The 11,019-nt window shown below is 51.5% G+C and overlaps 2 protein-coding genes and 1 non-coding gene across 3 annotated transcripts; all 3 read left to right on the top strand.

Moving 5' to 3' along the window:
* Positions 1-1,315: 1,315 nt before the first annotated feature.
* Trnaq-uug lies at positions 1,316-1,387 on the top strand. The gene has a single exon. It is a non-coding gene; the product is annotated as a tRNA-Gln (tRNA).
* A 2,467-nt stretch (positions 1,388-3,854) lies between these two features.
* Positions 3,855-6,233, top strand: LOC34620488. Its single transcript, XM_026335721.1, has 5 exons — positions 3,855-4,100; positions 4,283-4,477; positions 5,230-5,346; positions 5,450-5,529; positions 5,744-6,233. The coding sequence occupies exons 1-5, from the start codon at positions 3,855-3,857 to the stop codon at positions 6,231-6,233; spliced, it is 1,128 nt and encodes a 375-aa protein (XP_026191506.1).
* Positions 6,234-7,718: 1,485 nt separating this feature from the next.
* LOC34620487 (ubiquitin-related modifier 1 homolog) lies at positions 7,719-8,168 on the top strand. Its single transcript, XM_022733737.1, has one exon. The coding sequence runs from the start codon at positions 7,719-7,721 to the stop codon at positions 8,166-8,168; it is 450 nt and encodes a 149-aa protein (XP_022587938.1).
* The last annotated feature ends 2,851 nt before the right edge of the window (positions 8,169-11,019 follow it).

The raw sequence follows: 11,019 nt of genomic DNA, 5'->3' as shown, positions 1-11,019 counted from the left end.
GAAGCAACTAAATCAGGAATATAGATATACGCACATCAAACAGGTCTCAGGGAACAGAAACTATCCAGTATCATGTACACACGGGTCGTCTTTCTCCGGGATAAGAAAAGGGCACTGGGCGCACGTGCTTATCCAGAGAAGGAGAGACACACACAGAGAAATGCTTCATCTTCACCTTGGTGCTTCGGTGCGATGTTGCCAGGTCTTCATTCTTCCATTTGTCCGATTTAGGCGCTATGCTTCTTATGGGTTGTCCTCTCGTTGTGTCAGGTATCTTTGGGCTGGACGGCGAGGTGTACCGGCACCAAGGCTCCATAACTCTTGAGGTGCTCTCGAGGGCCGTACGCGTGGTGGTATCGCGGCGCGATGTTGAGATGGCAACGAACTCCAACCCACCTCGTTGGTCTCTTGAGCATATCGAAGGGCAGTGACTAAGCAGCAGAGAGGGAGAGAGGGGAAGGAAGAAGAAAACACGCACATATACAGGAGACTGGTGCTAACGCAGTGACGAAAGAACACTGCATGAAAGCAAACATATATGCGTAGAAGCCATGGGGCTATAGAGAGGCATTCGGCTTCTTAACTGCCTCTTTTCTTGGCTTTCTGTATCTCTCTTTATTTCCCTGCCTCTTTTTTTCCGCGAGCAATAACGTCTTTATTTTTTTTACGGTTGCATGTGGGCACAGCAATTGAGGTTACTAGTGCCGCATAAGACAGCGCCTGCTTGGTCTGAGGAATACTACGTTTCGTTACACACAGGAATTCGCTTGCGCACTTGTTGGATACGTATTAATATATCGGGGACAATGATTCTTGTGGCTTTGCGTAGAACTCCAACGCCCCTTTCCGAGCTCATGTGCCTGGTTGCCCTACGCAGCAGGCTAATTGTCAAATCAATCAGAATAGTGTTTCTTGGTAACTGACATTTATCTCAGTCATTTTGTCTAGTGGCGCAAGTCTTGGCTTTCTGTCAAGCCACATGTTGTCCTTCCCTGCGTGTCTTCATGTATGCTTCTCCGTGTGCTGACTCACATACAACAGGGTGAACTGTAGGTGCGCTCGCACTGATGCACACCAGGCAGCACACTACGGCTGCGCAATTTTACGGACTTCATGCGATTCGTGAGTTTGATGGCACATCTGCTGCTCAGGCTGTCCAGCTATTTCGTGTTCCCCACGTACCGCTACTTCAGCTCATTCTCCCCTCTATCATCTGGTGCACCAATCCCTAAATGTCCCTACGCACTCTTTCAAACTCGAACTAATCTGCACCGTCAACCCGAATTGTTGGAGAGGGCTGCCGTTCCCAGTCGTCGGTTCCATAGTGTAGTGGTTAGCACCGTGGACTTTGAATCCACTAACCCGGGTTCGAATCCCGGTGGGACCTTTTGGGCGCCCCTCGAAGGCCAACGCTTTACCGTGGCCCTGTGGTGCCTCAGGTGAGCGTTTTTTGAAGCCGGGAAGGAAAGATTACCCCAGCAGGCAACTTTTTGGCAAAAAGGAATGGCGCCCTCTTCAACAAGCAGCCCTTCTGGCGTAGCTTACACTGCGTGGCAACGAGGTACAAGCATCTCTCGGTTCTGCGCGTTGCTGTCCCTTTGATAAGGGAAAAGATATTTTCGTCAGCGCGCAACTTTTGGGTGTAAAAGAATAACGACCCCTTCAATCCGCAATGCTTCCGGCTTAGCTTACGCCGCTACGCAGTGTGGTACACGTGTCTGTCGGCTCTGCTCGTGGTTGTATCTCCGATAAGGCCTCTAGCTGCAGCTTACTTTGTGAAACTCTGAATAAGAAATAACTGCAAACAACCCTTCTTCGCGGCTTTCCTGGGTTCTAGTGAGGGCCCCTGGGGCCCCCTGGCTTTGGGGAGCAGGGACCCCTCCCCATGCACAGAGAAGGGTCGACCCTAAGTTTGAGCTTTTGCCTGCAGTGACTGTTGTACAGTCTTGCAATCTACCTCTAATAAGGGCCCTGTGGCTGCGTAGTGGCTGCTAGGTATAACAAAGACCAGCAGCAGCAGCTGCTGCCCATGATGCAGATGCTGCTGTGAAGCGAGCAGCATCATGTGCAGCGGCAATAACAAACAGCAAGTAAAGGGAGGGTAACGACCAGCAGTTGCATCAACTGACGATCCGCAGCGGCTGCTGCTTGTGTAGATTCAGGGCAGTTCCCACTGTTGGATCGAAGCGATCCGGCGTATTTCAGCGTATGCAGCACAGAAGGGAGCAAAGACAGCACGACGCAAGCAAGAGAACTTCACAAGGAGGCGGGCGGACGGAAACCGAGAGGAGTGGGGAGGCCATAAGGCATGAGGAGGGGTGATGACTGTATCTTTGTGAGGCGAATTAGACACAACGAACAGAAGCGTGCAGGCGACAGCAAACAGCTGCAGGGGCGGCAGACAAACGTCTGTCTGCAAACACACCCTAACCCGTAGGAATAGCTGCAGCTGAAGTCGTATCGTGGACAGTTTTTCCGGTATAAAGTACAACGCCATCCACGATTCAGCAGCAACAAGTGCTGGTGAAGTCTTTCATCCCTCATGGTGTAGGGCTTCACGCTTCCCTTCGGGTGCATTGCCGTGTCTCTGCCGGTAAGGCACACTTCACTTCGTTATCGAAGGCCTAAGCGATAAGCGGTCCGCAGGTGCCCAAATCTTCGTTTGCCAGCCTCCTCAAGCTGCCACTGCAGGAGCAGCCGTTTAAAAGGCCTCGACGAGCACGGCGTACGTTGGGCTGCTTGCTGTATTTGTAGGAATGGATTGGCTGCTTATTTTGTTTCTGATTGTTTACTTGCTCGTGTGCCTCCTCGCCGACTTGCGACTTCTCTACTTGTTCGAGCACCAAGATGACAGCGGACTCTCGGCGCAGGTAAGATTCTAGCGGGCTAGCTTGTCAGACGGCTAGCTACCCTCTGTAATACCACCACTCGCTGCCACACCTTGCAGTGTATGTGTCGTTGTAACTAGCCGCCAAAACGCCCTGTCGCTCCTTTGCGCGATGTATGGCATAGCATGTGTTCCGCTGTGTGGCTGGAGGGCGCAAGGATTTCGACTTCACGCTGTGTGCTCAGGAGGCAGTGGGGAAGATTGCCATCATTTTCGGCCTGCAGCTGGTTTGGCTTTTAGTTCTAGGGCTTCCTCTTGATGTGTACAACATCTACTCTCCCTTAGCCTCACCCGGCGCTACCGCTGGTACGTGCTAGAAAATCCTCAGAACTGCATTGTGATGCCCGCTGAGCGTTCGTTGGTCTATGTCTTGCTGCAGCAAGCAGGCTCCCGCATTCGCAGACAGCCTTGGAAAGAGCTACAGAAACGCAGATATGGGGATGTCAGGATCTTGGGCCTATGTGTTTGCGTATCTTCTTGTCTGTCTGTTTGCCTGTGGGGTGTGAATTACTTAGGTCTCGACATGCGAGTCTACTGGCGCTGCGCATGGTGGTTTATGGGCTTGTACCTGCTCTTTATACTTCCCTTTGCCGTCTTCTATTATGAGGCAGACACTGACCCTCGCCTGTCGAAAGCGGCATCTCCCAAACCCTTCAGACGGGCCCTCTGTTTGACTGTCTGCTCCGTGATTACAGCAGCGCTCGTAGTGGGAGTTTGCTTCCTTCTCTTCCGCTCGATCCATCTCAAACTCAGCGGGGATCTCTGTAATCAAGTCAATGCAGCCAGTAAGCTCTAACCCCTAAGACTTCCCCGGCAAAACTCGACACTGTGTGCGCCTGTGGAGGGCTACAGCCCTTTCCTTGGTCCTATGGGGCCTCCCAGCACTTTGCCAAAACGTTTTTTGTGCACCTTTGAACAAGACAATCACACGAATCGTCGGCTTGCTTTCGCAGATCAGCCAGAGTGGATGCGAACTTTCTGCGCCACCTTGAATCCCAGTGGTACTTCCATCAGCAGCAGTGCTGCCAGTGCGGTGCCCCTCGGCAGCGAAACCGAGGCCTCTGACGGAAGCGGCAGCAACACGAGCAGCAGCAGCAGCAGCGGCTCTCTTGGTACTCCAGCAGATGAAGTGCAAGTGGCTGCTGGCTTTTCGGTGTATTTGATTGCCCTAATGTCGGCTCTGGGCTCTATCCCCTCTGCCGTTTTCGGAGGCGTTGGCCTCTTCACCCTTCCCAAGGATCTGATCGCCTCTTTTCTCTACAGGCAGCGCCCCATGGCGCTTCCTCTCTTCAAGTGAGAACAAGGGCCTCTAGCGTCTACGGCTGCGGCTTGGTGCGTGCACGTCACAGTTCAAGAAAGAACTAACAATTTGTGTCTTTGCGCGTGCGCAGCGAGCGGCGTCGAGAACTGGGTGCGAAGGCGCAGAAGCTGCACGCCGCTGGGCTTTTGCTGCAACAGCAGCAGCAGCTCCATTTAGCAGGCGCATGCAGCAGCGGCGGCAGATGGTTTGGTGGTGGCAGCGGGGTACGCGAGTTGCGGCAGCAGCAGCAACAGCAGCAGCTGCAGCGACGCTTCAAGCAGGCTGTTTATGTTCTGGAAGAAGAGTACAGACAGCTCGTCAAGGTCATGAAGGAAAAAGGAAATTATGTCTTGATGGCCTTTGTGCGGCTCACCCTCGGGTGTATTGGCAGCTGTATCTCTGCCCTGTGGATTCTGCACGTTTTCTTCTACTTTGTCATACCGCGCATCACGCAGGAACAACCCTCAGGCTTTCTCGCTTTCGTCGACTGGTTTCTAGAGGTCCGCAGACAGTAACACTTCTAGTCACCAACAAGCGTTTGGCGAACTATCGGCCCACAAGCCAGGAAGCGCTGCATGAATTAGGTTTCTTGTGTCGCTGCAATTGCTATCGCGTGCTGCTTCAGTTGCACGCTGCCGTCCGTCGTGTTGGCATTATCAGGGCGCGCTGCTAGCACTGCGGCTGCTATTGCTTCGCTGCTGACCTAGATGCTTGATTACCGAGTCTACCAGGCTGCTGGGACTCATGCTGCAGCTGTCGCGTTGAGCGCTGTTGTTACTGCAGTTTCTGGCAACTCACAAGGCTGCCTTGCTGGGCTTGGTCATCTACTTTCTCTTGGTCGTCTACTTCCTGGTCTGCGTGCTGAAGGGCTGTTTTTCCGTCGGCATGCGGGTACATAACTCAGGATGCTGTACTGCACTTTGGGGTCGAAAGCCGGGAGGTGGGAGTCGGGGGCGGGAGGCTCCACGCTCGTGCAGCTGCAAGCGGCATCCTACTCGTTGAACTTAAGGCGTTTCTGGATTGGGAAATCTGTTTTTTGCAGATGTTCTGCTGTTTCGCGATCCACCCGATGCGGCGGGACGGCACGCGTCTAAACTCGCTCTTGTTCAACGTCGGCCTCTTGGGCATCTCCACATGCGGTGCCGTCCTGTTCTCTTATGTAAGGACCAGAAGCTCAGCGTTTGGGAGTTTCGAGCTCGCACCTTATTTGGGCTGCTTTAGACAGGGCGACGTTATATGTGCTGTTAACACTGGTTTTGCAGAACTCGTTTCAACGCTATGCTCGAGGAACAGAAGCTGCCCTGTGCTTCGGGGTGCAATTACGGCATCTCCCCTTTTTCGGGTATGGTACTTGCTAACAAACTGCTTTTCCGCGCGTTTCCATCCTCTTTACTGGAGGTTTAAGGGCAGCAGCCAAAAGGGAGCTAAAAGCACAGCCAGAAGGATATGCTTTCAGGGTGCTTCCTTCCCTTTCAAGGCATATGGGCTGCGGTCTTTTGTGTGTGTGTATGTGTGTGTGTGTATGTGTATGTGTGTATGCGTGTATGTTTATTCAGGCCCTTATTTCGTTGGCACATCTTTGAGTATCTGCTGCTTGGCAGTTTTCTGCTGAGCGTGCTACATGCTGTCATTTACTGGTGCTGCTGCGGGAAGAGGCGGCAGCACAAGCAACAGCAGCAACTCACCTTCGCGCCGATTCCTCCCCCGTTGTTGCGGATGGTAGACCAGGCTGCGGCTGACCCCGCGGCGGCAGCAGCAGCTTCTGCTGCGGCTGCAGCTGTGGCAGGGCAGCACGCAGCCGCCGCTCCAGCAAGAGACTCAGTTAACAGCCCTACAGCAAAACGCAAATTCCATTTTCTGAAGGGATCTTCCAAGGCGAAACAGCAGCAGCCGCTGCAACAGCAAGAGGGTCCGTCTGGGAGGCGTCGCATTGAATTTACGGAGGGCCCAGGGGCACCTAGGACGTATGAAAGAGAGTTTGGTGCTGAGGAGAAGGCCTACCAAACCCCCAAAAAGAAAAAGTGGGGGTTGATAGAACAGGACTGAGGCTTCCTGGGTTCTTCGCGGTGCAACATGCACTTCGTGTTACTAGAGCCTCATTTGTACACTAAGACAATTTCGGGTGTATGCTGTTGGAGCTGAATCGCTTTTGTTGCTGCTGCTACGTCTCAAGGTTTGCAATGCACAGGTATACACCATCAGCTGGATAGGCCTGAGGAGTTTTTCCCTAGTGGGCCACCGAGAGGCCTTCAACGCCCTAGGCCGTAACAAATCGGTTCGGTCCCCCGGGGGCACTGCCGTTAGTCAGAAATAAATGCGCAATTTATAGGCTGTGTAACGCTCTACTTAAGGTCTCCGTAGGGAGAACTAACTCGTGACTCGATTTCAAACATAGTAGGCAGTGATTGAGTACTTCCCGAAACGAACGGTTTTGCCTTTCCCTGGTCACGCCCATTGAATTTTCTCGATGTGAGGCGATAGGGAGAATAGCGTGCGCGTCGCTGCACGCTTTGTCCACTCCGAGCAATTACATCTAGGTGCAGAGGGCGTCCAGGGCACAACCACCCAGCATTGCATCTCCTTGTATTGAGCTAACTGACCCTGGGATAAGTGAAATATATGGACAGAAATGCCGATTCGTTAATTCTCTATCAATTTACGTCCAAGCATAACCAGCGTCGCAGAAAGTGTTTAAGTGTTGCTTCGTCTGGTATAAGCTGCGCTACACGCAGTGTCCTCAGCGCACAAAAAGTCTAATGCATGGTGATTTGCTTATACTGAGGCTTCTGTGTTTAGGCATGGGATTATGTTTGCACTTGGGAGCCACCTCTTTTCACTATAACGCCTCAAGTTCTGGGAGATTTCGGGATTTGGCTGTGGCTCAGAACTTTTATAGTAGGCCCACCGCTACAGAAATCTTTTAGAGCCTCGGCTGGTGGACGTTTAAGCACTTGATCCTCAGAGAAAGGTGCTGAACTTATGATCATCATTCCTCGAGGCCTGCCCAGGAAAGATTCTCTTGCGGGGGCCCCCCCACCATACAGGGCCCTCCACAGGGGTTGCGCCGGACTTATGGCTCGCCGGAAGGCCTGAATTTCAGCGGTTAAAGGGCTGATTTGGTAAGGTTTTTTGTATCTCCGTTGATAAAAGAAGACAACAATATCAGTGTCTCTGGCTTCTCTCTGAAATTTCCCCCCCGGTGGGCACTGGTTGAAAGCGCTAAGGATCTTCTACATCCGCCTTCCCCCCTATTGCTTTTTCTGAGCGAATCAGTGCTCGAATTCAACTCCAGAGGAAAACCTCTTGAAGCAGTATAATAAGCGAACCTCGTGGGCACCCTCTTCCGTTCGAGAACGCTGCGAGTTTTGTGTCTGAACTCGTCTGTTTGCTGGTCCGTTGTTGTGTCCTTGCCTCTGAACAGCGGAAAGCATCATTCTCATGAAAACGTGCAGTTTATTGGAGTGTAGCAACGCAGAGGAAGGAGACTGACTGCAGGACCCGCAACGGCAAAGCAAACAAGCGCTGGCACCGATGGAGTTCCGAATAGAGTTTGCTGGTGGTTTAGAGCAACTGGTATACGGGGAGAGCAAAAGTGTCTCTGTTTCCTTTTCATCTGCCTCCCCGGATGTGCGTCTATTTCACGTTGTTTCCTTTGTGGCTCGTCACCTGCTACGCTCCAAGCCCGAGCTCTTTGCAGTTGCCTATACACCCCAAGACCCAGAGGTGAGTGAGCAGCTGCATGAGGCGCAGCAACGAGCTGCGGCGACGCCAGCGGCAAGCGATACAAAGGCAGAGCCGGGATCCGCGAACCTCAGCAGCACTTCTTTCTCAACGGAGGATCTATTACAAGGATGCATGAAGGTGCGGGGGGGCGTACTTGCCCTTATCAACGAAACTGATGCAGAGATCTTGAATGGACCCGAAACACGAGTTCATCATGGGGATACGCTTACCTTCATCTCCACGTTACATGGGGGCTAAACGTGTCCCTACACAGACACGCATGCTGCACGCATCTTCTCGTGCGATTGAAACAAACTCGCTTTTTGAATGCGTTCCTTCCTCGTCGCTCCATGCATGTTGCGAAGGACCAACTCTACAGCTTGTTCTACGGCTAGGAGTCATTTTGGGGGGTATTTCGGGGTCTGCCACGTGGGGATTGGGGTGCAAGTATGTGTACTGCCATGCAAACTCCGGAGTGCAGCATAAAAGGGAGGCTAGTTCTGTAAAGAACAAATGCTTTACATTGCCCAGTTGTTGCACCATGGCAAAGACAAATCAAAGATCTAAGATTTAGGGTCGGATGTTAGAGCTCTCAACGCAACGCATGCGCGTGTGCGCCCATTGCACAAGCAAAGCAGAGGGGCACTTTCCCCCTGAAACAAACAAGTGCGCATAGAGAGAAGCGCAAGGGAAAAGCAATGCGCTGAAAACGCTTACGGGGGCCCGGGGAAACAACTTTCTCTCTTGCTTCTTTACCACTTTTGGCACCTTGAGTGCCTTCAACGCTTCCAGCCTCTGGATATCTGAAGCAGGAAAGCCATTCATTTCAATATTTTCGCCTTGACAGTGCATGCGGTTTTATGGGTATGCACATGTCGACGCATCTTCGCGTGCTCGGCGCGCTTCACTACCTCTCCTGGCTGCCGTGCACTGCTCTGCTTACCGTGTACTAGGGTACAGCTGCGCTTTTGGCGAGTCGATCCGGGGGGAAAGATGCCTGAAAGGTCACACAATCGGGGGATCTGCTTTCTTGTGAGCATTTGCTGAATGTGGTCTATCGGCTCAAGTGTTTCTAGTTCCCAGACGCTTAGTTGCGGGCGTGCTCTGATTGAGTTCCTTAATTCCAACTATTAGCGACTAGTGGGTCACCTTCTACCCTCTTGTCTTGTTGCGTTTCCTCCACCTTTCGTTTCTGCCCACTTTTGTCCCTGAAAGCAGAGCAATGAATCCGCTAGGGCGAATGCATCCTTCTCGTTGATTTGCATTGAGTGTGCCTCATGAGCGGTATGTGTCCCAAGCTCAATAAACGTACGTCGGAATATTTTTGTTGGCGACGTGAGGGCGCTTTCTTATGCTTTTGTGCTTGTTGAGGCTCTTCGCGACATCTGTACTTGGCCCCGTTGGGTGGCTCTTCGGCGTTTCGTTAACTGCAGTTTGGTTTCCATTCTCCTTTCCTTCTGTCCTTTGGGGCGTATCCCCCTTTTCTGCTCTTTCTGGTCTCTCTGCTTCGCCCGCATCCTGTTCAGCTCGCATCACCTTGAAACCAGATCCCTGTCCTCCGCTGCATTCAGGATTGAACGTTGGTTGCTTGGCTCTTCCACTCCCCGTTTCTTCTGCTTGAGCAGTTTCGTTTTGCTGATGTGTGCTTGCTGCTTTTTGTGGCGGTCCATCTACGGTTCCTCTTGCTGATCCGACTTGCTTCATTACAGGTTCTGCCTTGCCGTCCTCTACAGCTGCGCTTCCCAAAGTTCCTTTTGCTATCGTTTCGTGCTTCCTCTCTCCTTCGTGCTCTTCTTCTCCCTCCGTAATTTCTTGCACTATTGCTTTTCCTACCGCTTCTTGCTTGACTTCCGCCTTCCGCCTCGCACTTCCCGCCTGATTCCCTTGCACAGTACTCAGCCCTAGCTTTCCTTTCTTCTCGCTTCCCTGGTTCAGGGCGAGCGCTTCTCTGTGCTTCCTTTTTGCCCTGAACACATCCACTGAATTCCCATAGACAATGCTCTTCGATTTCTGTTTCTTCCCCTTTCGGAAACTATGGCATTTCACTAAGAACAGTTCAAATTTTTCCCGTTCTTCATCAGTGAGGGTCTGAAGCAGTGGCATAGACCGAGCACATCGCAATCATTCACTCTAGCTTGCATATTTATTCTAATGCACGTTACGCGCTCACTTCAATGCAACCGATTTCAGGGTGTATTTGCCCTGTCAGGCACAAAAGCGGGACCTCTGGTCTCTGAAGAGGAGACCATGGAAAACGGGAAATCAATTCACAGCGCCTTATTCATCGAATTTCTTAAACACCCACCATTATGTAACCTGTTAGGCAGCAGTACCCAGTTGTTGTACCTGGACAAGCATGCAAGTAGAGATAAACCTAGAGATTTATCATGTACTTATTTTTCTCAGATTTTTTATTTACCATTTAGTGCATCCCTTAGTCTCGTTTTTAGGCACTCAGTAGCCCAACAATTCATAGAAAAGGCAAAGTTGCCACCCCATTTCCACGTAGTTTCTGTCCGTGAAGGTCGACAAGTAGAGGACTTAGCGGCTCTCATGTGTTGCTGCTGACAAATCAAAGAGTAAATGAGGATATGAAAATTAGCATCGAGCCGACCAGGGAGGTAGACGAAGATGAATAGGAAAAGAACAAAGAGCGACAGCACGAAATGGCAAGCGGAATTCAAGTGTACAGTAGCCTGTGTAAGCAAACACTAGGAGCAAGTCACCCGAAAATTAGTTCTTCTCTGAAGCCTTTCCATGCAGCAGGCTATTAAACATTATGAGCAATACCTCTACTTGCGTTGAGCATTTGGCTTTGCATCGAATACCGAGCGTCGCGGAAGTAGCCATTAGAATCGCTGCTCTGGTCTTGAAATTTGCAGTTTTAGGCTCTGCAGGGGACGCTGAGCTATTCAAAAACCTCGAAGGTATCTTCGAAAACATTGAACGCCATAGGGTTCGTAGTGATCTGGGGCACGCTCTAGGTTTTCAAGCCGTATGGCACTGCAGACTGTACAGAATATTATGGTGGTAAAGTTAACCTAAACCTCAGAGTTTGCAGCTAAGCGTTTCAAGTGTTCATGATTCTACTTCAGCTTGCATGTGCATT

Source organism: Cyclospora cayetanensis, unplaced genomic scaffold, assembly GCF_002999335.1.
Source record: "Cyclospora cayetanensis isolate NF1_C8 unplaced genomic scaffold, CcayRef3 CcayRef3_contig_79, whole genome shotgun sequence".
In the NCBI taxonomy this organism is placed as follows: Eukaryota; Apicomplexa; class Conoidasida; order Eucoccidiorida; family Eimeriidae; genus Cyclospora; species Cyclospora cayetanensis.
Note: the sequence above shows the minus strand (reverse complement) of the source record. Positions and strands in the feature narration are given on the sequence as shown.